At 33.0% G+C, this 22607-nt stretch overlaps 3 protein-coding genes across 5 annotated transcripts in view; 2 read left to right on the forward strand and 1 right to left on the reverse strand.

Annotated features, from left to right (window-relative positions):
- Positions 1-68: 68 nt before the first annotated feature.
- Positions 69-13418, forward strand: LOC123261847 (4'-phosphopantetheine phosphatase). The gene is made up of 9 exons (XM_044723701.1): positions 69-353; positions 470-758; positions 4477-4753; positions 4842-5192; positions 5249-5676; positions 5749-5836; positions 5908-6112; positions 12418-12745; positions 12817-13418. The coding sequence occupies exons 1-9, from the start codon at positions 245-247 to the stop codon at positions 13127-13129; spliced, it is 2388 nt and encodes a 795-aa protein (XP_044579636.1). The 5' UTR covers positions 69-244; the 3' UTR covers positions 13130-13418.
- On the reverse strand, positions 8335-16804 carry LOC123261851 (zinc finger protein 2 homolog). Of its 2 annotated transcripts, XR_006508784.1 has the most exons (7): positions 16355-16804; positions 15188-16179; positions 14922-15113; positions 14656-14846; positions 14417-14586; positions 14100-14347; positions 8335-8520 (listed from the first exon to the last, which is right to left on the reverse strand). XR_006508784.1 is itself a non-coding variant. In XM_044723709.1 (6 exons), exons 1-6 carry the CDS (start codon positions 16550-16552, stop codon positions 14213-14215), a joined length of 1878 nt encoding a protein of 625 aa, XP_044579644.1. In that variant the 5' UTR covers positions 16553-16804; the 3' UTR covers positions 13741-14212. The 2 variants fall into 2 exon arrangements, 1 of the variants encoding a protein (XP_044579644.1); XM_044723709.1 differs by lacking the exon at positions 8335-8520 and having other exon boundaries at positions 13741-14347.
- Positions 16805-19209: 2405 nt separating this feature from the next.
- Positions 19210-22607, forward strand: part of LOC123261844 (filamin-A) — a 32240-nt gene continuing 28842 nt past the window's right edge. The window contains exons 1-2 of one of the 2 annotated variants that reach the window (XM_044723695.1): positions 19210-19511; positions 22054-22432. In XM_044723695.1, coding sequence (XP_044579630.1) covers positions 22063-22432 — 370 coding nt within the window. In that variant the 5' untranslated portion in view covers positions 19210-19511; positions 22054-22062. Of the gene's footprint in view, positions 19512-19665; positions 19702-22053; positions 22433-22607 lie in introns of those variants that run through there. The other variant, XM_044723694.1, reaches the window with a different exon arrangement.

A 22607-nucleotide genomic window follows, 5' to 3' on the forward strand; every position in this document is an offset into this window, starting at 1 on the left:
AAAAAAATATAAACTTTATATACTTATAGATAAATGTATATACATACCTTTAGTACCAGCTGTGATTTTAAAAGGATAAATTGACAAGTTGACCAGTAAAAGTTGTTAAGACGTTTTAGGGTTGAAATAATTATGAATAAAATGTGATTATTTACGAAGAAACACACACAAAGTTTATAATAAATAAGTATTGTAATTATTAATAAAATATTTATAAAAAACATTCCGGTATAAAAAAATAAAAATGGCAGAGATTGACGACAAAGATTCGCATCCTAAAAGTATTAAATTGCCAGCAGCTGTTGAAGTATTTGCAAACTTAAAAAATGCCCAAAACTTTGCAATTGATATAGGTAAGTAACTATTTCAATTATTTAGAATAATTATTTAATCCGTGGAAAAAAAGTAAATAAAAGTTGTAGGTTAAGTTGCTTTTATACGTCAGTGATTAAATAAATAAAATTTTCAGGATTATCCCTGACAAAAATAGCTTATTATTCAACAATAAGCTATCGCAAAGCATTGTATGATAATGAAGAGTCCAATAATGAGAGTAATAACGAGTTAATAACCTACAAGCTGCAAAAGGGATCACGGCTGCATTTTGTCAAGTTTGAAACACGTCATATTGAAAACTGTCTTGATTTTGTTAAAGATAATCTTGTTAATGCTGAAAGTTTTCAAGGCAAAAGTATTAAAGTTACAGGTGGTGGAGCTTTCAAGTACACCAATTCTATTCAATCTAAATTAGGTTTACTGTACGTATTTATTTTTTTTTTTGATGACATTGAAATTGACAGACACTTGACAATTTTATAATAATATATATTATTAAGAGAATAAGAAAAATTTTGTGTCCAGGATAGTCATATGATAAAATTGGTTTTTTTAAATTAAATTTAGTGTCATTTCAAAGGTCTTGATTTGAATTTGTGCATTTTTAAGATTTCGTTTCATTCTCACCGATAGTCAATTTATTATGATAAGTATTTAGGCTGCATTCGAAAATGCTCTATCTCTAGATACATAATTAAGAAATGACCTTGTATCTTGTGAATTATTGACATTTTTACAGATATAAGCTCACTCCGACGTTACACTCATCAAGACATTTCATTTGAGTACCCACATCATTTTTCATATATTTTATATATTTATATATATGAATATATGAAAAATAATCAAAATACATACTCCTCCGAAACGGCTTGAGCGATTCTCATGAAATTTTTTATGCATATTCAGTAAGCCTGAGAATCGGCTACTATCTATTTTTCTAACCTCTAAGTGATAAGGGGTGTTGACCCTAAAAATTTTTTTTTTATTTTTTTGATAAAATTTTATTTTTTTTTATTTTTTTATTATGTGGCATCAAAAAATACATACAACTCTAAATTTGCGCTTTTTTATCACCAACCCTTGCTTTTTAATAGTCATTTTCATAATTTTATCATTTTCTATCCCGCTCGACGATAACATCAATTATTATCACTTGGTAAGTTATCCCCTCCATGTGTCTACCGGTGTCACTTCTCACCCTGTAAACAGCACGGAGTAGGGATGTTACCTCTACAGTTTTCGGCTATTATTAGTGTTTATGTTTCAAGCGTAGTAGTTAAACATTTTTACTATCTCAGTGTAACTCTCATATCAAATATATTCTCGAGTATATATTCTCGCTATTTCACATGGGCTCAAACAAAACAATGGATACCCCGCAAGCAAGGCTCACCAGTTGATGCATGCCCCAATTTATTCAAATCAAACGCCTTGGGGCGAGTATTTACAGTGAATCCAAGATAGACAGTGCTTTTATCTTCGACTATTGTTGGTTAATGTTACTGGCCCATTGTCATTTCAAGATATACGTAAAGTGAATGGGCAACAGTATACAACGTATAAAGATGCATGCCTTGCACTCGGCTTGCTAGAAGATGACAATCAGTGGGAATGTATGCTTGCTGAAGCAGCATTGAACTGTACAGCAATACAAATTCGTCTACTATTCGCTATAGTGTTGACTACATGTTTTCCAGCCCGAGCAGAGATATTGTGGGATGATCACAAAGATTCAATGACTGATGATATATTGCATCAACATCGTACACGGTGTAACGATCTAGCGATAACATTCAGCGACGATATGTACAATGAAGCATTGATTGCTATTGAGGATCTTTGCATTATCATTGCCAACTTACCACTCAGTCATTTCGGTATGAACTCGCCAAATCGAGGTGCAACTGATTTAATGAACACTGAAATGAATCGTGAAATGCAGTACAACACTGTAGAAACGGCGGCGATTGTTACTCGCAATGTCCCACTATTGAATGAGGAACAAAGAACCATTTACGACCGCATTATGCTCGCAGTTTCAGCAGGACAAGGTGGGTTTTTCTTTTTAGATGCACCAGGTGGAACTGGCAAGACATTCCTTATTTCGCTAATTCTCGCCAAAATACGATCCAATAATGGCATCGCATTGGCCGTTGCATCATCGGGCATTGCGGCAACTTTATTGGATGGAGGCAGAACAGCTCATTCAGTATTTAAGCTACCACTAAATATTCAAAATAACCCTGACGCAGTGTGCAACATAAAAAAACAATCGTCCATAGCCACAGTGCTGAAACAGTGTAAAATTATCATCTGGGATGAATGTACCATGGCACACAAACATTCGCTTGAGGCGTTGAACAGAACATTGAAAGATATTAAAAACAACGACAAACTATTTGGTGGCACTCTGTTAGTCCTTTCAGGTGATTTCAGACAAACACTTCTCGTCATTCCACGTTCAACATACGCTGATGAAATCAACGCCTGCTTAAAATCATCGACATTGTGGCGTAATGTTGAAATAGTACAGCTGAAAGTAAATATGCGCGTTCAAATGCTTCAAGATCCATCCGCTGAAACACTCTCAAAACAACTCTTAGATATCGGCGATGGAAAAGTCACTATAGCTGAAACTGGATATATAAAATTAGCGAATGATTTCTGCACAATCATTGATTCGCAAGATGCTCTCATTGAAGAAATATTTCCCGATGTACACACGAATTACATAAATCTCGAGTGGCTTGCAGAAAGAGCAATGTTAGTTGCAAAAAATGTGGACGTTGACATTTTAAATCTGAAGATACAACAGTTATTGCGCGGGGGACTTGGTATCATATAAATCTATTGATACAGTTTGCGATGACACTGAAGCTGTAAATTTTCCAACAGAGTTTTTGAACTCACTAGATTTGCCAGGCATGTCACCACATAACTTACAATTGAAGGTTGGATCTCCAATTATTTTGCTTCGTAATTTGAACCCGCCACGGCTATGCAACGGTACGCGATCAGTCATTAAAAAATTAATGAAAAACGTTATCGAAGGCACCATTTTAAATGGCAAGTTTCGAGGTGAAAATATATTGATACCACGAATACCTATTATACCCACAGATGTGCCAATTCAATTTAAGCGTATTTAATTTCCGATTAGATTGGCATTTGCAATGACTATTAATAAATCCCAAGGCCAAACAATGTGTGTTTGTGGCTTAGATTTGAGCACACCATGTTTTTCACACGGACAATTATACGTTGCATGCTCTCGAGTGGGTAAACCATCAAGTTTGTTTGTATTAGCTAAAGACGGGCTAACAAAAAATATTGTTCACGCTGCAGCATTAAGAGATTAATATTATGTAATTAATTAATTATATAAATAATTATTAATTTTAATAAATTAAAACAATTAATGTTTGGTGTTTCGTTATTTTTAAACAACATTCCCTCATCGTTCACAGCGCTCCAGGCCTTTTTCACTTATATTCCACATCCTTATACACTTCCAATAAGTTAGTAATTTTTTTTCTACACTAGAAATTCTCTAGAAATTATTCACATGGCAAAACAACGTTTGCCGGGTCAGCTAGTATGTATATATATATATATATATATATATATATATATATATGAAAAATATATCAAAATGCATGTGGGTACTCAAATTAAAGCTCTTGATGAGTGTATAACATTGGGATGAGCTTATATCTTTAAAAACGTCAATAGTTAAGAAAATACATTGCAATTTAACAAAAGTCATTATTTAATAAAGTAAAATTTTATTTATTTATAGTTCACAAGTTACGGCAGTCACATAGTGACTGCAAGGTTGCTCGTGAAAATTAATTTAGCAGATATTTGTTAATTTTTTTAAAAAATAAATTAAAAGAAAAAATTTGACATGCAGAAAATTTTAAAATATTAAATGCAATTTTAAAAAAATATTATTTTAATTATGTTGATTAATTTAAAAAATAAAAAATTGTCAAATGTCTGCTAATTTTAGTATCATAATTTTTCTTGCTATAATTTATTAGTTTAAAATTATCATATGTCTGACTTTCAGTATCATTTTTTTTTTAGTCAAGTAATTTTCTAAACTATCACTAAATAATATTTATTTGTTACCAGGGTGGATAAAGAAGATGAAATATCATGTCTAATAAAAGGGTGTAATTTTTTACTGAAAAATATTCCATGTGAATCCTTCGAATTTGAGCGTCATGGAAATCCAGAGTATAAATTTGAAAAAGCTGGTCCTAATATATTTCCATATTTGTTAGTAAATATTGGAAGTGGCGTTAGCATATTGAAAGTGCAGTCTGAAGAAGAGTTTGAGCGGGTTGGAGGTACTGCTACTGGTGGTGGTACATTTTGGGGACTGGGTTCATTATTAACCAAAGCTAAAGTATGCTAAAAATAATAACTATTGTATAAATTATTTATTATTAAAGCTAAGAACCAATTTTATTATCAAAATAATTTTATATTTCCAGGGATTTGACGAATTATTAGAATTAGCAGAAAGAGGAGACCACAGAAATGTTGATATGCTTGTCAAAGACATCTACGGAGGCGACTATTCGTCCCAAGGGTTGTCGGGAGATTTAATAGCCTCATCTTTCGGAAAAACAATGTCTTGCAACGAGATACCGGGACTGAAGAATTTTGCCGAGGCAGATATTGCGAGGAGCTTGTTGTTTATGATAAGTAACGACATTGGACAGATTGCTAGTCTTTATGCTTCTATCCACAACATGGATAAAGTTTACTTTGGTGGATATTTTCTGAGAAATCATCCGCTTTCAATGCATACTATTTCATTCGGAATAAAATATTGGTCTAATGTAAGAATTTTTTTTTTATTTTATTTAAAAAAAATTTATTAATTTTATTAATTTAGGGAAAAGTAAAGCCACTGTTTCTGCGTCACGAAGGCTACTTGGGAGCGATCGGAGCGTTTTTGTACGGCGCAGAGCAAGCAAACTCTTACAGCTGGTTGGAAAATTACGCTGGATCTTCAGGGTTCAAGGACTCGGTAGCTACTGACTTGGGAATAAAAGTAGATCAGTTAGAAATAGACCAAGCTGAAAACGCAGTGAGCTTCTGTCCTTTATTGACTGACCCAGTGTCTTATAATCCGGATACCACAGACCTGGCCCAAGATAAAGAAGCTCGGGATTACTGGCTCCAATGTTTCGAGGAATCTGTTGACAAGTTTGTCGCTCGAGCCATTCACAGTCAACCTCAGAGTCCTACTGCGAAGGATCGGGCAAGTAAACTCAAGGAAAAATATATCAACCGGCTTCATTATTTACATTTACAACCTTTGTAAGTTTTTTTTTTTTTTTAAGTTCTGAAATTATTATTCACATTTTTATTAATTATTTATTGTGCTTTTAGTGCGTATGGAACGCTTACTGTCAGGACTTTATTGGATACTATCGAGCACTGTATGAAAGAGTTTGATTTTCCGGATCCTTATTTTGAGGTCTTTTTTTTATTTTTAAGTACTTAAGTAAAATATTGTAAGTTATTAAATTAATTTTATATTAATTTTAGTTGAAAAAAAATGAAAACGAAGAGGCGCTAAATTTTTTAAAAAATCGCCTGGATATGTTGGACCAATTAACAGGAGCTGAAAAACTTAGAGCATTAATTTTAGGCGTTTTAGCTGGTAATATATTTGATTGGGGTGCTAAAGAAGTTGCTAATATTATGGAGTCTTCAACATTTCGTTTTGAAGATGCTCAAAATAAAATTCCAGGTATTTATTAAATTTAAAAATTAATAAAAACTAGCGATTTTGCAGTCACTATGTGACTGTCGTGACTTGTGAACAATAAATAAGTAAAATTTTGCTTTATTAAATAATGACTTTTGTTAAATTGCACTGTACTTTTTTAAATATTGACGTTTTTAAAGATATAAGCTCAAACCGACATTACGCTCATCAAGACCTTTCATTTGAGTACCCACATCAATTCTTCATATATTTCATATATTATACAGGGTGTCCCAAAATTACTGTAAGAGCTTTTATGGGGGTATAGAGATGGAAATTTTGAATCGAAAGTTCCTGAACGATTTTAAGAAATTTGCATTACAATTTAAATTACAGCTAATTAAAGTAGGCCAATGAGAAGGTAGCTAATTGGCGCCTCGAAAATTCGAGAGTAGGGAGGTCAGGTCGATAAGCTTAGAGTAAATTTGAACCTATGGTAATGCCTGTTTTATTTTTTAAACCTATGGTAATGCCTATTTTTAATGAAAAAATGAGTAGGTATACAGTTAGTATTCCAAAGGAAAGCAGGGATATGATATTTTCCTTTTCTAGGCTTCAGATGAATTTTTTGTCTACTTAGTTACCAACCATAAATAAATTTGAGCTAACAGTTTTACATTTCTAAGCAATTTCACTTTGAAAAAATAATAAAAAGAATTAGTGGTGGCTTCAAGAGTCAACCGTTTTTCCGATTTTTTTTTATCGTTTTATATCCGTTATCTGCATTAACAAAAAAAAAACTTTTTTGTAATTTTCAATCCACGCGGTTGATTTTTTTTTTTAATTGAGCTGAAAACTATAGCTCCTTAACTTATCTCAACTTTTCGTTTTGAAAATTCGTCATTTTCAAAAGTAGAAAGTTATTAATTCTGATCCAATTTTGAGAATGCGAATTTAAATTAGATCTCTACGTTTGGAGGTCCCAGGAAGCCGTTCCCACCATTCCCAGTTGGGCGTCCGGCCTTCTGTGGGTATGTGTGAGGATGTATGTTTCTATGTGAATAAGAATTTGTCGTATACGATATCTTTATAACGAATAAATCGAATAGGACGCGCGACACGTCGTTTAAAAGTTTTTATAAAGATTTAGATAAAAACAAAAAAACATTTTTCTAAATTTTTCCTAAATAAGTTTTAAAATATTCGAACCATCAATTCAAGTCTTCATAGACAATTTTCTTATTTCAAAAACTACGTTAAATGCCATCAAGTAAATCGAAGGAAACCGACGCGTTTCAAAGTGTTGCTGTTTGAAAATCTCAAAAAAATATTAGTCTGAAACAATCCTTAGTTATTTCAGCTCAAAAATCAACTAATTGGGAAATTTTCGAGTATTTCATAATCGAAAAAAGCGAAATGTTTCAGGGATGGCCTGCAGGGTCGATCGCTTTTCAGATTTTTTTTTACAATTTATTTAGCGTAAAATTAAAGATGTGTTCGTCTCCTAATACTTATAAATTTTGTAAAACAAACAAATATATTCATCTCCCAATACTTCCAAGTTTTATGATAAAAATTCATGAAAAATTAATTTTTCTTCGAGCTCAAAAGTCTGATAGCGTCTGTGTTTTTTCTGAATTATTTCGAAATTCCTAGTTCGATTAATTTCAACGATATCGTTACAACGAATTTGATATTCTAATTTATTTGTCAATTCACTGCTTTCAGTAATTAGGTACAGAATAATACAATAACTGAGTAACCCCATAAAAAATGAAGTGTCAATACAATTATCTTAGATTTTTGTTTGAAAAGATAAAAGAAAACATGCACTTCAAATTTGAACCGTTCTCTGTGGAGTAGGTCAACCAACCTTGTACAGCGCTGTTAAACTCAGCGACAAGTGACACAAAATAGTCTTAAGATATTGAGGGTATTAAAAACCTCAACTTTTTTGATATTTTCAAGAACCTGTAGCTAACAAACAATGCTCACTGCCTGTGATCATTTTATTTAACTTACCTCTTTTAACAATCATCGTTAAAATTTGAATTCTTATAATATTTATCTCTTTATAATTTACATTTTTGTATTATCTATTATAATTATTCTAGAATAGAAAGATTGATTTGCAAAAAAAAAAAAAGAATTAACAATGTTCACTTACTAATTTTGTGATGGAGATGATGTTTTATTTGCATTAAAAATTTTTTATAAGATCGAAATTTTTTACTTATGAGTAACAAAGTACATGCAACAATGTTATAATTTCAAAATTTTGAATCGTCTTTAAATCAGCGCAGAAATTGTTGAAAGTGACCGCCACCATTATGAACACACATTTGAGCTCTACGTAAAAAGCTCTGGATGGAGTTTTTCAACATCTTGGGTATGATGGCGTTGTCTCGAAAGATTGTTGTATCCTGAGTTCTGATCTCTGAGCGGTCTAACTGGAAATTAAAAAATCGAACCTCAGTGCCGGCAGCGGTTGACCTGCCCCACAAAGAACGGTTTTAATTTAGAGTGCATGTTTTCTTTTATCTTTTCAAACAAAAATCTAAGATAATTGTATTGACACTTTATTTTTTATGGGGTTAGTTATTGTATTATTCTGTACCTAATTATTCAAAGCAGTTTTAATTGAAAAATAAATGAGAATATCAAATTTTCTTTCTCATGAATTTTTATTATAAAACTTGGAAGTATTGGGAGATGAATACATTTGTTTGTTTTATAAAATTTATAAGTATTAGGAGACGAACACATTTTTAATTTTACGCTAAATAAATTGTAAAAAAAAATCTGAAAAGCGATCGACCCTGCAGGCCATCCCTGAAACATTTCGCTTTTTTCGATTATGAAATACTCGAAAATTTCTCAATTAGCAACACTTTGAAACGCGTCGGTTTCCTTCGATTTACTTGACGGCATTTAACGTAGTTTTTGAAACAAGAAAATTGTCTATGAAGATAATCCGCAGAGCTGTTGGCAGAGTATAAAAAGGCCCGTCGAGAACTGAACAGAGCCATCAAAGAAAGCAAAAGACGTTGCTGGAAGGAACTGGTCGCAGAAGTCGAGAAAGATCCATGGGGCAGACCGTATAAGGTGGTTATGACCCACTTGACATGCCAACCAATGCCATCACCTACGTGTCCACAACTCCTAGAGAAGATTGTTAGTAGGTTGTTTCCCCAACAGCTGGTATTCACCTACAAGTTGGAGCAGCTCAATTCTGAAGACATCCCAACTATCACGTTGGACGAGTTGATAGAGGCAGGAAATCGAGTAGGGAATAATAAGGCGCCGGGATTGGACGGAATTCCTAATATTGCCCTGAAATCAATCCTTAGGGCAGCACCGACATTATTCCTGGACGTTTACGATACATGCCTGAAGGAAGGGACTTTTCCCCAGAAGTGGAAACAGCAACGGCTAGTGTTACTTCCGAAGGGGAAAAAGCCGCCGGAAGAACCGTCATCCTACCGACCACTCTGCATGTTAGACACGGCCGGCAAGATATTCGAGCGCATAATTCATCAGAGAATAGAGGCTTTAGTCGATCCACTCCTAGCAGAGAACCAGTTTGGTTTCCGAAAAGGACGGTCAACTCTGGATGCTATCAAATTGGTTGTTGATATAGCCAAGGATGCAATCGCCGGAACGAGATGGAAGGGTGGAAAGAAGAAATACTGCTTGGTGGCTGCTTTGGACATCAAGAATGCCTTCAACTCCGCTAACTGGGACTGCGTTATGCGGGCACTAGAAGAAAAAAACATACCAGGATACCTTCGCAGAATAGTAGCGAGCTACTTCACGAACAGGCTCCTGAAATATGACACGACGAATGGTACGGAAGTATACGAAATCTCCGGAGGAGTGCCACAGGGATCAGTCTTAGGTCCTCTGCTATGGAACATCATGTATGATGGCCTCCTGAGAATAGCATTGCCTACGGGAGTCAAACTTGTAGCAAATGCGGATGACGTAGCGGTCGTGATTGTCACAAAGCACCTCGAAGAGATAGAAATGGCATTTGATATTACATTCAGACGAGTCAATTTGTGGATGGACATGATGAACTTGCAACTAGCCAAGCATAAAACCGAGGCAGTGCTCATCACCAGCAGAAAAACGGTAGAAACCATCAAGTTGAGAGTCGAAGAACAAGAAATCACATCACAACCATTTATCCGTTATCTGGGAGTGATGCTGGATGCACGACTCAACTTCAAACAGCAGGTGGAACATGTCAGTGCCAAAGCGTCAGTAGTGAGGGCTAGTCTCGCACGGCTGATGCCTAACATCGGAGGCCCAATGCAGAGCAGGAGGCTACTATTGTCATCAGTAGTCACATCAGTGCTCACTTACGGAATATCCATTTGGGCTGATGCACTGGAAACCCAAGAATCATGGAGAAAAGCTGGACCAATATATCGACTGAGTGCCCTACGAGTAGCTAGTGCCTTCCGCACTATATCAGAAGAAGCAGTGTGCGTCATTGCTGGAACCCTACCTCTTAGAGTTCTAGTAGAGGAAAGACGGGCCCTTTACCAACGAAAAAGATCAACTGCACTGAGCCCGGAAGAACTTAGAATTGAAGAACGGCAGAAGAGCATAGGCCGATGGCAACTACAATGGGATGCTGCAGAGAAGGGTAGGTGGACGCACCGTCTCATACCTCGGATCGACATTTGGCTTAACCGGAATCACGGTGAGGTCAATTACTATCTTACGCAGATGTTGTCGGGACATGGGTGTTTTCGAGAGTATCTACACCGCTTTAAGCACGATGACTCTTCGGAGTGCCCGTCCTGCCCAGGAGCTGCTGAAGACGCGGAACACGTCTTCTTTGTATGTCCTCGTTTCGATCCACAACGTGAAGAACTGGAGAGGATCCTGAACCAGAGAATGCAACCAGATTCACTAGTGGAAGCAATGTTGTCATCAGAAGCTGCCTGGAACGCTACCAACACGTTTGCAACAGAAGTCCTTAAAGACTTGCGTTCCACCGAAAGAAGAAGAGCAAATAGCAGAAGATAGAAGGAAGGTAGTTAACACCTTAGCCACCAGAAGGAAGAGCAGTAGCTAGATCCTCCCTTCACGAAGTAATGCCTGACGGCGGTTTCCATGAGGGATTAAAGGAAAGAAGGAAAAGGGGTTTAGGGTTTAGTGGGTAGGGGCGTTAGTGTCGAGTTTTAGTATGACGCTGCGTCGAGTCGCCACATATCCAGGCCAAACAACTATGCCTAGAATCCGTAAAAAGGATTCCCCCCCCCAAGGGGGAAAAAAAACACACACACACACACACGGACATCACCGTGGAAACATTCGGGAAGGCTTCCTAGGACCTCAAAACGTCAACATCCGTTGAAAACTCGATTTTCGAAAAACGGGGTAAAACCAATAACTTCCCGATTTTTGAAAATTTTCAATTTTCTTAGCGGGAAGTTAAAAATCGGAAAAACGGTTGACTCTTGAAGCCACCACTAATTCTTTTTATTATTTTTTCAAAGTGAAATCGCTTAGAAATGTAAAACTGTTAGCTCAAATTTATTTATGGTTGGTAACTAAGTAGACAAAAAATTCATCTGAAGCCTAGAAAAGGAAAATATCATATCCCTGCTTTCCTTTGGAATACTAACTGTATACCTACTCATTTTTTCATTGAAAAGCACTGAAAATAAAAATTCTTTGGGCCTCTGGACTAGAAAGAAAAGCTACTGCCATCTTCCGGCTCAAAAAATAAAATAGGCATTACCATAGGTTCAAAAAATAAAACAGGTATTACCATAGGTTCAAATTTACTCTAAGCTTATCGACCTAACCTCCCTACTCTCGAATTTTCGAGGCGCCAATTAGCTACCTTCTCATTGGCCTACTTTAATTAGCTGTAATTTAAATTGTAATGCAAATTTCTTAAAATCGTTCAGGAACTTTCAATTCAAAATTTCCATCTCTATACCCCCATAAAAGCTCTTACAGTAATTTTGGGACACCCTGTTTAATATATGAAATATATGAAGAATTGATGTGGGTACTCAAATGAAAGGTCTTGATGAGCGTAATGTCGGTTTGAGCTTATATCTTTAAAAATGTCAATAGTTCACAAGATACAAGGTAATTTCTTAATTATGTATCTAGAGATAGAGAATTTTCAAATTCAACCTAAATACTTATCATAATAAATTAACTATCTTAACTATTTTAAAAAAAACCGATTTTATCATATGATTTTCCTGACCACAAAATTTTTCTTATTCTTTTAATAATATAGATTTATAATAATAATTTTTGAAGTAAAAATTTCCGTATTAATTTATAATTTAATGACTAAAAATAAATTACAGGAAGACCATGGTTAGAAGATAATTTAGATGAGTGGATAATGAGACTAAAGCAAGACCCACCACATAAATGTGCGGCAATATTTGTCGACAACAGTGGAGTCGATATCGTCCTTGGAATCCTACCTTTTGTACGAGACTTACTTCAGCGTGGAACCAAAGTTATTCTGTGCGCAAACTCAATGCCGGCTTTAAATGATGTTACTTATCCTGAACTACTGATTATTTTGCGTGACGCCGCTAAAATTTGTAAGGATATTAAGTATGCGTTGAAAGAAAACCGGCTGCTGCCCATGGAGACTGCCCAAGCTGGCCCGTGTTTAGACCTCAGGTAATTTTATTTATATTTTACAATACTAATAAATTGTTTAATTAATTAATTAAATGTTTCATTGTCATCAGCCGGTTGAATTTGGACTTATGTCTGGCGATGGTAAAACACAACGTCGACCTGGTGGTCATCGAAGGAATGGGAAGGACTTTACACACTAATTTGTACGCGAAAATGAAGTGTGAGTGTCTGAAATTAGCGGTCGTTAAGAACCGGTGGTTGGCGCTTAGACTGGGAGGTGATATGTACGCGGTTATTTGCAAATATGAGCGACCGGTGTCCCAGACACATGTATTGAGATACAAAAATAATGACGGCAATGAGTTACTGAGTCAAGAGACTGATGACTGTGAAAATAAAAAAGTTAATTGTGAGAACACTTAATTTTATTTTATTTTATTTGGAAGATTCTCAAATAACAAATCACGATTGCCTTAAATATTTCAGTTTTACTGAATTCGTTAAAAAAAACATATAAATATATAAATGTGTAAATGACTAGAGTAAAAAGTAAAAGACAATAAGAAAAAAAAAAATTATCAAAAAATCCGTAATGGATTGTTTCTGTGATACTAATGTTTATCTAAGTATTTTCATTAACATTTCAAATTATTTATCGTACTTTTTTCTTTTTTGAGTTTGTATTGATATGTATGATAAAATTAAGTAGTGATTAAATTTTTCGACTAATTATTTTAAACCTTTCTGAATTTTTTTTTTTACTTTTTTAACATTTATATCTCTTGTAATTATATACTTATATAATTATCAGTTATTTTTATTATTATAAAATATTACACAGTTTCGTATTTTCAATAATTTATAAAAAATATTTAAAAAATTTTGTATCAATATAAAAAAATTTGACACAGTATTTTATTTTAAAATATTTAATTACAATGATTGGCATTTAGTTTTGTAATAAATATTATTTTATCTTATTAAAAATTAATATTTACAGTTATAAAAAAATTGTTAGAAAATTTAAAGACTTATGTAAGAAAAAAAAATATTTTTAGTTTTTAAAAGTTTTAATGAAATTACGAAACTGCATAATTAATTACTTAGCATTTAATTTACACTGACTAAAGGAATTCTATTAGCAGCTATCGTTGTTTAGTAGTATTTCGGTGGCCACTAAAAAATACTGGACTTTGTACGTAAATATACGTAATTTCTTAATAATAAATCGTATGGCTTTTGTAACTTATAATTATTACTAAATAAATTTTAATAATTATAAAATAAAAATAAAAATTTTTTTTTTAAATAACTAAACAACAAATTATAAATATATCACGTTAAACCATGGCCACCTGGACTAATTTTCTATCAATAAATATAAAAATGTTACCTTAAATTAAGTCTTGTGTAAAGTCTTCGGAGTATCAAGCCTTTAGTTCCTTATGTATTACTAATTATTTAAACAATAATTCCTGAAATTGTTAATATTTCCTTACGAAGAATTTATTTTCTCTGTACGCCGGCCTTTGTATTGTGCAGTCGCTTCATATGTTTATTCAAGTTTGCCCAGTTGGTGAATGTGCGGTCGCAAAATGAACAAATATAAGGGCGTTCGCCTGTGTGTTGCCTTCGATGAACCTAAAAAAATATAAACAAACAAAGTATTAATTAAATAAATACCCAGCTGTGTATATTTATAATAATTACCGTTAAAATTCCAGCGAAACGGAATTTTTTACCGCAGACTTCGCATTCATACGGCATTTCTCCGGTATGAATTCGCGTATGTGCAACGAGAGTGCAACGTTCTTTAAATTGTTTTCCACAGGTATCACATCGGTGTTTCTTAACTTCCGAATGTGTTACTAAATGTCTCTCTGCAGAGTATAATAATAATTTAAGCTTTAAATAAAATAAACTTAAAATAAAATGAAAAGTATATTTACTTAAAAGACATTCTGTTCTAAAACTGCGACCACAGGTGGGACAATGATAATTTATATCCTCCGTATGGCTGGCCATGTGATAACTTAGAGAATTTTTGGACACAAAAGATTTGCTACAAACATCACACATGAAGTCATATACTCCGTCGTGCATTTTTTCGTGATTTTCCAGCGCTTTTTTAGACGAAAAACTAAATTTATAGATAAATCAATAATAATAAACATCTATAAAAATAATATTAATTAAAAAAAAAAAAATAACTTACTCTTTCCTACAAATTTCACACAAAAATTGTCCGTCCAGAGGTAGATGAAGTTTTTTATGGACTGCTAGAGTCAAGGAACTTTTAAACCTTTTACGACATATGGTACAGGAGTAAGGGCGCTTGTCAGAATGCACTAGAGAGTGCGATAGTAGAGATGACTTAAGATTAAATACCTTACCGCAGTCATCGCATCTAAAAAAGATAAAAAATTTATAAACATAATTCTTTTCAACAATTATCATAAGAATAACCAAATTAATAATTACTCGAATCTTTTAGGATCTTCATGGAGTAAAAAGTGTTTAGTAAAACTCCTATAGAGACTGTACTCCCTTTCGCAGTGCATACATTTATAAACAGGCGGTTCATTGTGCTTGTGTTTGTAATGATACTGCAATTCTTTGTAAGATTTCATAATTCCATGATTACAAATAGTACACCTCCATGGATAACCTTGAATAGCTTCTGTTATCGTTAACCGACTAGTCACAACTTTGGTCTTTTTCAATTTATTAATTATTTCTTCTCTCTCTAGTTTAACAACTTCGTCTTCTTCATTATCTTCTTTCTCATCTTCCTCTCCTCGATTTTGTTCGTCTAGCTCCTTTTCTTGTTCTATTTCTCGATTATTACTATTATTAACTTCATTCTCCTGCGCACTTGCATCAACTGGATCATTAAATTCACTACTTACTTCGTTGATTATTTTTTCATACTCCTTACGCAAATTATTTATTTCTTCTTCTGAATTCGTATTTATTATTATTTCTTCGGAATTTAAATTATTGATTATGTCTTCTTCATTAGAGTTACTTATCACTTGTTCGACAATTGAGGTACTTATGTTTTGTTCTTCAATTACAGTGTCAACTAATTGTTCTGGGTTGACATCAACATTGTCAACAACAAGATGTTGGTTAAAATTATTGTTTATTTGGCCTTGATTTAAATTATTCAATTGTTCTTGAATTATTTTATTGAGCTGCTCTGGGGATAAATTTTCTAGCTCAACTCCTTCCTCTAAATTTAAATTTATAACAACTTCAGCTTCTTGTTGATCTGGATAAAAATCAACAGGATTGTATTTTATTACAATAACGCTTTGGTCTTCAATTGGAATCTCTTTTTCAGTCGTTTGATAAATACTATCAAGATATGTTTGTACTTCAGCAGCTTGTTTAAAAAATTTGTAAAAATTTTCCAACTTATCACAACAATCAGTGCAAATTATTTTTGGCAAAATGTCATCTTCTGATATCTGTAATTAATTTTGAGAAAATTCAATTTTTTTAAAATATGCTTTGGAACAAATTTGTTTGTTAAATAAATTTTTAAAAAATTTCAAATGTCATATTAATTTTATAATTTTTTTTAAATTATTCCTAATCAATAAATTATTAATAATTATAAATCAATAAATAATAAATGCTTACGTTTATTTGAAGACATGAAATAACTTTGAGGCATAATTTTCTCTCAGCGCCTTCATTGTTTAATGAATCAACATAATTTGTCGAATTTTTGCCACATAATCGACAAAGTTTTAAATTTTTTCTCTCTGACGAGGTTATACGCTCCCACGTATAAGAGCTCATATTGACATTACTATTGTTTTCTTCAGTAATAAACATTCATTTATTTCTTTAAACACTTATTGTACTTATAATTTAATTGTTGATATAAATATATTATTGTAAACGGTTATAAAAAACATTTTAACTCGAAATAATTTACCACTTTGTCGAAATGTCAACAATTAGACACGCCATGACAGTTCTCTATTTTCTACAACTTTTTAAATCAAATTAGTCCAGGTGGAGCTTTAAGGTAATTGTAGCGTGATAGGCATTTCAACAGAAAATTATGAAATTTTTTTTATTGAAAGATAAATATATTAATAATTCACTACCAAAATTTCAGATCAATTGACCGCATCTTTTACACGTAGAGGTATAGAGAGATGGTAAAGTTAGTATGAAATCTTCCGTACCACTCGAGTGGGAAACTTATAAGTTTCTGAGGCGCGTTTTCTTTTTGCGCTACTCGCTCAAAAGCTTCCCCCTTTTTTTTTTTTAAAGGAAGCCTTTGATAAGGGCAGAATAGCGCATTTCTGGGCGTAGCTGCCAACAAATCTTCTACAACAGCTTTCAGAGATGTTTTTAGCCTATATTTTTTATCACCGAACCTCGATAACGATTATTTCGATGATTTTTAATGACATCGCGCTTTATTTATTGGAGGGCTTATGAGTTGCTGAATCACACGTTTTCTTTCTGCGCTACTCGCTCAAAAGCTTCCACTTTTTTTTTTGAAGGAAGCCTTTGAAACGGGCAGAATAGCGCATTTCTGGTCGTAGCTGTAACTTTTGAGTCTTGGCTCACATCGGCTTTGGTAGCCTCGACAGCTGTCACGCGTTCCGGTGAAGATTCGTCGTCAGCGAAAATCTCATCAGTCTGAATTGTCGTCTACTGAAATTGATGAAATTGTAAAATGTTGAATTTGACTCACATATGATGAATGTTTCATCGGCTTTTTTGAAAACTACAGTTTCATTTAAAATTTTTTTTTTCAATCGACGCTTCGGGTTTTGCAATATTTTGTTCGCCGACACTCTTTTCGGCTGTTTCCTTTTCGTAGATCAACGCTTCAGAAATTTTTAAAATCTTTTTTGTTTGTTTTTTTTTGTCCTTAGCCGAAGCTACGCGGTGCGGTCAAAAAGCGACTTTTACTTCTTCCTTTTCTTCGTCCTCAGGAATAGCGTTGGTACATTTCGGTTTCGGATTCTGCTTCTGCTTCAGCTTCGGCTTCATTTTTGGTATCGGCCATATCCAAATCTTTATCCGATAGTGGACGTAAATTATACGGACGGGCTTCTGAACCATCCCTCGAAGTACCATGATGGATATCCATCATGAACTGAAAAATTAAATTAATTATTAGCAAATTTTTATTTTTATTTCAGCAAAAAAAATATAATCGATGCTCCCATAAATATTTATCACTATTGCACTGATGAGTAATAATTAAATTATAACAAAATCATTTTCAACCACGGGTTAAGTATTTTAAGTGTCACTGTAAATAATAAATTTCAACCATCTTGAATTTCTCGGAAACGCAGAATCAAAAAATTTGAAAAAAATAAATAAATAACAATCTTACCCAAGAATTTTTTGATCCTTTGAAAAAAAATGTAGTATGCGTGGTTGCAAAATATTTTACTTTCGATGAAATTTGTGAATTTAAATACTAATATTAGTATTTTCTTATTCTTGCCACAATTTTTCAACGAGTTTATAGGTATAAGTGTACATAAAATAGTACAAACACCAAAAATGGATTAAACTTTACAAAATTTATCTTTTTCCAAAAGAAGCAATCAAAAATAAAAAACTAATGAACTTATAAACTAGTTAAATTCTAAAATTTCAAACATCATTTTGATTCTAAATGTAAAATTTTTTTTATCATCCATAAATTGTTAAAAGTACTCACAAACGTTTATTGTTATTTACAATAATAAAAAACGTAAGTAATTACATGTGAAAAAAGGTGAATAATAAGTTTAATGTGAAAAAGTTAAAATCTAAAACTCGAGTCTAAGTAATTTAATATTTCTTCCATAAGAAGATAATTTTTATTGTCGGCCTTCTAACATTTCCAGGTACTTCTTACAACGACAATAAACAGAAAAGTTTCATTGTATTTCCTCGAGTCGTTGGTCGTTCTGTTTCTATCAGCTCCCAACTCTAATACTCATTATATATAATAACGTCAAACTGACATTGTACGACAGCGTAAAAAGAGAACAACATAAAACGAAACTAAAAGTAAAATAGTCAGCAGGTAGGTAGGTATGGTACTAGTATTGTCCGTATACTCTTGCTCACAACTAAATAAATTTATTCTTATTCCTTTGACACAGGTACACATCTATATTATCCACACATCAAACAGGTAGATATATACATGATGGGGATGGTGAGGATGATGAAGGAGATGTAAATGTACACATGTACATACCCACATAAACATCCTAGACATTAGATGTCAGATGCAATGTGCATTATACATTGTACATTGTACTAGTGCACCTCACCAGTTTCCACATTGTCCCACACCTGGTACTTGCAATGTCCCACCTGATGATAGTCACTCCACACTGTAGACTACGGGCATGGGTACGGGTACGGCAAACTTACCACAGCACAGTATTGCTGGTTACCAAAGCCGAGTTGATGTCAGTGTAAGTGGGGAATCAGCTCACAGGTAGACTGCCAGCTCCATAAACCAACACCAACTCAAGCCAGATACTGACTGCCAGCTATTTTATAACGAGTTTTTATGGTAGTTGTGAGTTTACCTGGTGCTGGTGGGGCCTTACAACTTCTCTCTCGTCAGTGAGCTCATGTACGTCGAGCCCGCGAGGAACTAAAACATCTATAGTTGTTATTATTATTTTTATTTAAAGCCAAAAATGGCGTTAAGACCATAGTCATCTATCCTCAATTCGTCAGTGACTTAAATATCCAGTGGTAACATCCCGGTGGTGAAGATTAATACATACCTAAAGTTGTATTACATATTTAAGTGAGTTATTGGTTGCATCTACTTGTTTTGTTGTTGGTTACGTAGCCGTATAAATTTTGTACTGCTTACTCTAAAGTAAATAATACCTGCATGTTAATGTTCATATTCATGGTGATGCCTTTATCTTGAAAAGAGAAGAGAAGCGTTAGTTTTATAAGATGGCTTGTTGATGAATGAACCTATTTATATGGTATGATTATACAGAGATTATTACAATTTTACAAGTTGTTATTTTATAATCAAATGCCATTTTTCTTCTTTCGAGCCTGACGGACAGACTTTCCCAAACGACTCGCGCGTATATTCCAGCGGTCGAGGGCTTTCCGTGGTCGTGGTTGTTCGCGCGAGAAGTGCACCTGAGAAAAGAGCATAAGAGTTATTTTTTATTATTATTATATATATGTATTTATGTAATCTATATATGTGGTAAATATTTTAAATTCTAGGATCCAATTGTTCCGGAATTGAAGATTTTTTGAATGTAACAACGAATTTTTAGAATCATTTTAATGAAATGCAGTTTTGTTGTTGAGATTTCTTCAAAGAAGATAGATTTCAAAGAAATGACCTATGACAAATTTATTTTTAATCAGAAGAATAGTTAAAAGAAATTTAAAGAGTCATTTCTGAATATTTAATTCTTTGAAAGTAATTTTTGATTTTGTGAATTTTTTTCTGGAATTCAATTTTTGTTTTTAAATTTTTTTTAAAGAATATAATTACGTTTAGTAGTTTAGTTTTTATATAAAATAATTTTAATCATTGGAAAGTCAAATTTAGCGAAATTTAGCTCTTTAAAAATTTATTTAGTATTTAATATCTCATTTATACATACATATTTATGAATGAGTGAGATAGTTTCATTGAAAGTATATTATTTTGTTAAAAATATTCATACAGATATAAATACATATCCATTAATAATAGTAAAAGAGAAAGAAATATATTAGTGTTACGTAGAGTGATGGTATTTTTAACGTGGGTGCGGAAAATGTGACTTTTTAGTGGGCGTGTTACCGAAAGAAAAAAATCTATTAATTTTAAATGTTAAGTTTACTTAAAGGAATTAAAATTAAAAAAATTTTATTGTAAAAGTTAATAATGTTTATCTTTGGTAAGTCAATGACGCCATGTATAATTAATTGAGCACCCTATTTGGCGGGAATTCTTAACGATTGACGCAGATTATTTGCAACTTTAATAACATCCGTAAAAAATTAATAATTAATTATTATATTATTAATAAGGGATAATTGATTGTTGCAAAGAACTGAAGACTTAAAAAATATTTAAAAAGTTATGATGATAATGATAATTAATAAAAGTACTCGAGCGAGACGCACATGGTACTGGATAGTATAGTAACGAGATGATGTCACTGTTTGAGTAATCCTTGGGCTCTATCCAAACGGAAATTATTTTTTACTTACATGCATATGCTTGTACTTGCTGCTTTTTTTTTTTTTAATATTTATGCTTAATGAGGAAGAATATATTTAAAGACAGAAAGGATTAAATGCCGTAATTAATTGGTAATCAATTGATTATAAATTTAAATTAAAATTTTATTATTTATTTCTTCTATAATTGCGATATTGAGTTGTTTGTGTTTTATGTTTATGGTAATTTTTGTAGTTTTAAATCAAAGCCCAGCTTTATTAAAATATAAAAACAATTTAACTGTTTAGAACAATTTTAAGGGATTATTATTATGATTAATATTGTTATGAAATTATTTTTCGAATTAAAAATACCGGTAACGTATCTGTAGATCGCTGGTATCAAGATAAAACCTCAACTTCACTTTCACCCGTGTGAAAATTTTAAAATACTCAATCCACTATTATTTTTATTATTATGATCCAGTATATGCAAATAAACATTTTATTTTCCTTTTTACGTAACGGGTCTCATAACAACTTTTTTTTTATAGGTTTAGATAATAGTTTATTTGTTCGCGCTAGTTAATAAAGAAATTTTCTTCTTAAGAATTTTATATTATATATTTTGCACTTGCTAAATCGCAACCATTTTTTTATTTATAACTTTTTATCTTAATAATTGATGGTTTATTGAGTTTAAATTATTTAAATTATTCTTTACAGTCAATTTAATTGTGAAACATTTAGTTTCAGTAGCTCTTTCTAATTTATGGAGGAAATTTTATGCGATGGAAAAATGAATATTTATTGAAAAAATTTATACTTGCAAATATAAAATTAAAAAATTTTATTTAAATATATGTGTAATTTTTTTAAATAAAAAGTTGGTGGTGGGTTTGTAACGCCTTGTTGTTAGGGGGCGGTGCTAGTTGCTAGGCAACAGTTGCTAGGCAACAGTTGCTAGGTTTGCTGCCAAGAGAGGGAAGAAATAGTTATTTTGTATTAATCATAATTATACATTTAATTTTATATAAATAATTACATTAAGCGCGTGAAGCTATATAAATTTAAAATTGATTTTTTTTGAATGAATTTAAATCATTTTAATTAAAAAAAAAAATTTAATTAATAAATATTAATTTATAATAAAATTTTTCTAGGAAACAAAAATGCAATCAATGGAGCAACTACGTCCAGAAGAATTAGTAGGGCTGGTAGCCCGGTCAGCAGAGGGTACAGCTGCAAAGGGTATGCCAATCAAGGGCAACGAAGATCTTTGGGTCGAGATTCAAGCGAATACCTTCAGGAACTGGGTCAATGAGCATTTGAAGCACGCGGCCGACGCCGGAGGAGGACCGGTTTTGGACTTGGCGGAAGATTTTCGCGACGGAACGCGTCTCTGCGCTCTCGTCGAAGTCCTCACCAAGCGACGGCTTCCCAGGTGGAATCCCCGGCCCGCGAACCAGCACCACCACCTGGAGAACGTGTCAACCGCCCTGCAGGCCATCGAGGCCGACGGCGTCAAACTCGTCAACATCGGTAACTGCTCATTATCACACTAATTAATTATTAATTCATTAATTACTCATTTTAGAGGTTGCTTGATCAATTAGGATGTGCGACGGACCTACACATCTATTATGCCTGATGACGGCTCCATTATTGTTATTATTGATTCAGATATTTATAGAGTCTTGAGGAAGTATTCGCGTGA

The sequence above is a fragment of the Cotesia glomerata genome, linkage group LG3 (assembly GCF_020080835.1).
Source record: "Cotesia glomerata isolate CgM1 linkage group LG3, MPM_Cglom_v2.3, whole genome shotgun sequence".
Lineage (NCBI taxonomy): Eukaryota > Metazoa > Arthropoda > Insecta > Hymenoptera > Braconidae > Cotesia > Cotesia glomerata.

Bases quoted from the DNA above. Each gene is read 5' to 3' on its own strand.
- LOC123261851 (XM_044723709.1), bottom strand. From the start codon at position 16,552: ATGTTTATTACTGAAGAAAACAATAGTAATGTCAATATGAGCTCTTAT. The intron at 14,847-14,921 runs GTAAGTTATTTT...CTATAAATTTAG, and splicing joins TGTGAAATTTGTAGGAAAGA to TTTTTCGTCTAAAAAAGCGC. The intron at 14,348-14,416 runs GTAATTATTATA...ATATTTTTTTAG, and splicing joins GTTTCGCTGGAATTTTAACG to GTTCATCGAAGGCAACACAC.
- LOC123261847 (XM_044723701.1), top strand. From the start codon at position 245: ATGGCAGAGATTGACGACAAAGATTCGCATCCTAAAAGTATTAAATTG. The intron at 759-4,476 runs GTACGTATTTAT...ATTTGTTACCAG, and splicing joins CAATCTAAATTAGGTTTACT to GGTGGATAAAGAAGATGAAA. The intron at 12,746-12,816 runs GTAATTTTATTT...CATTGTCATCAG, and splicing joins GGCCCGTGTTTAGACCTCAG to CCGGTTGAATTTGGACTTAT.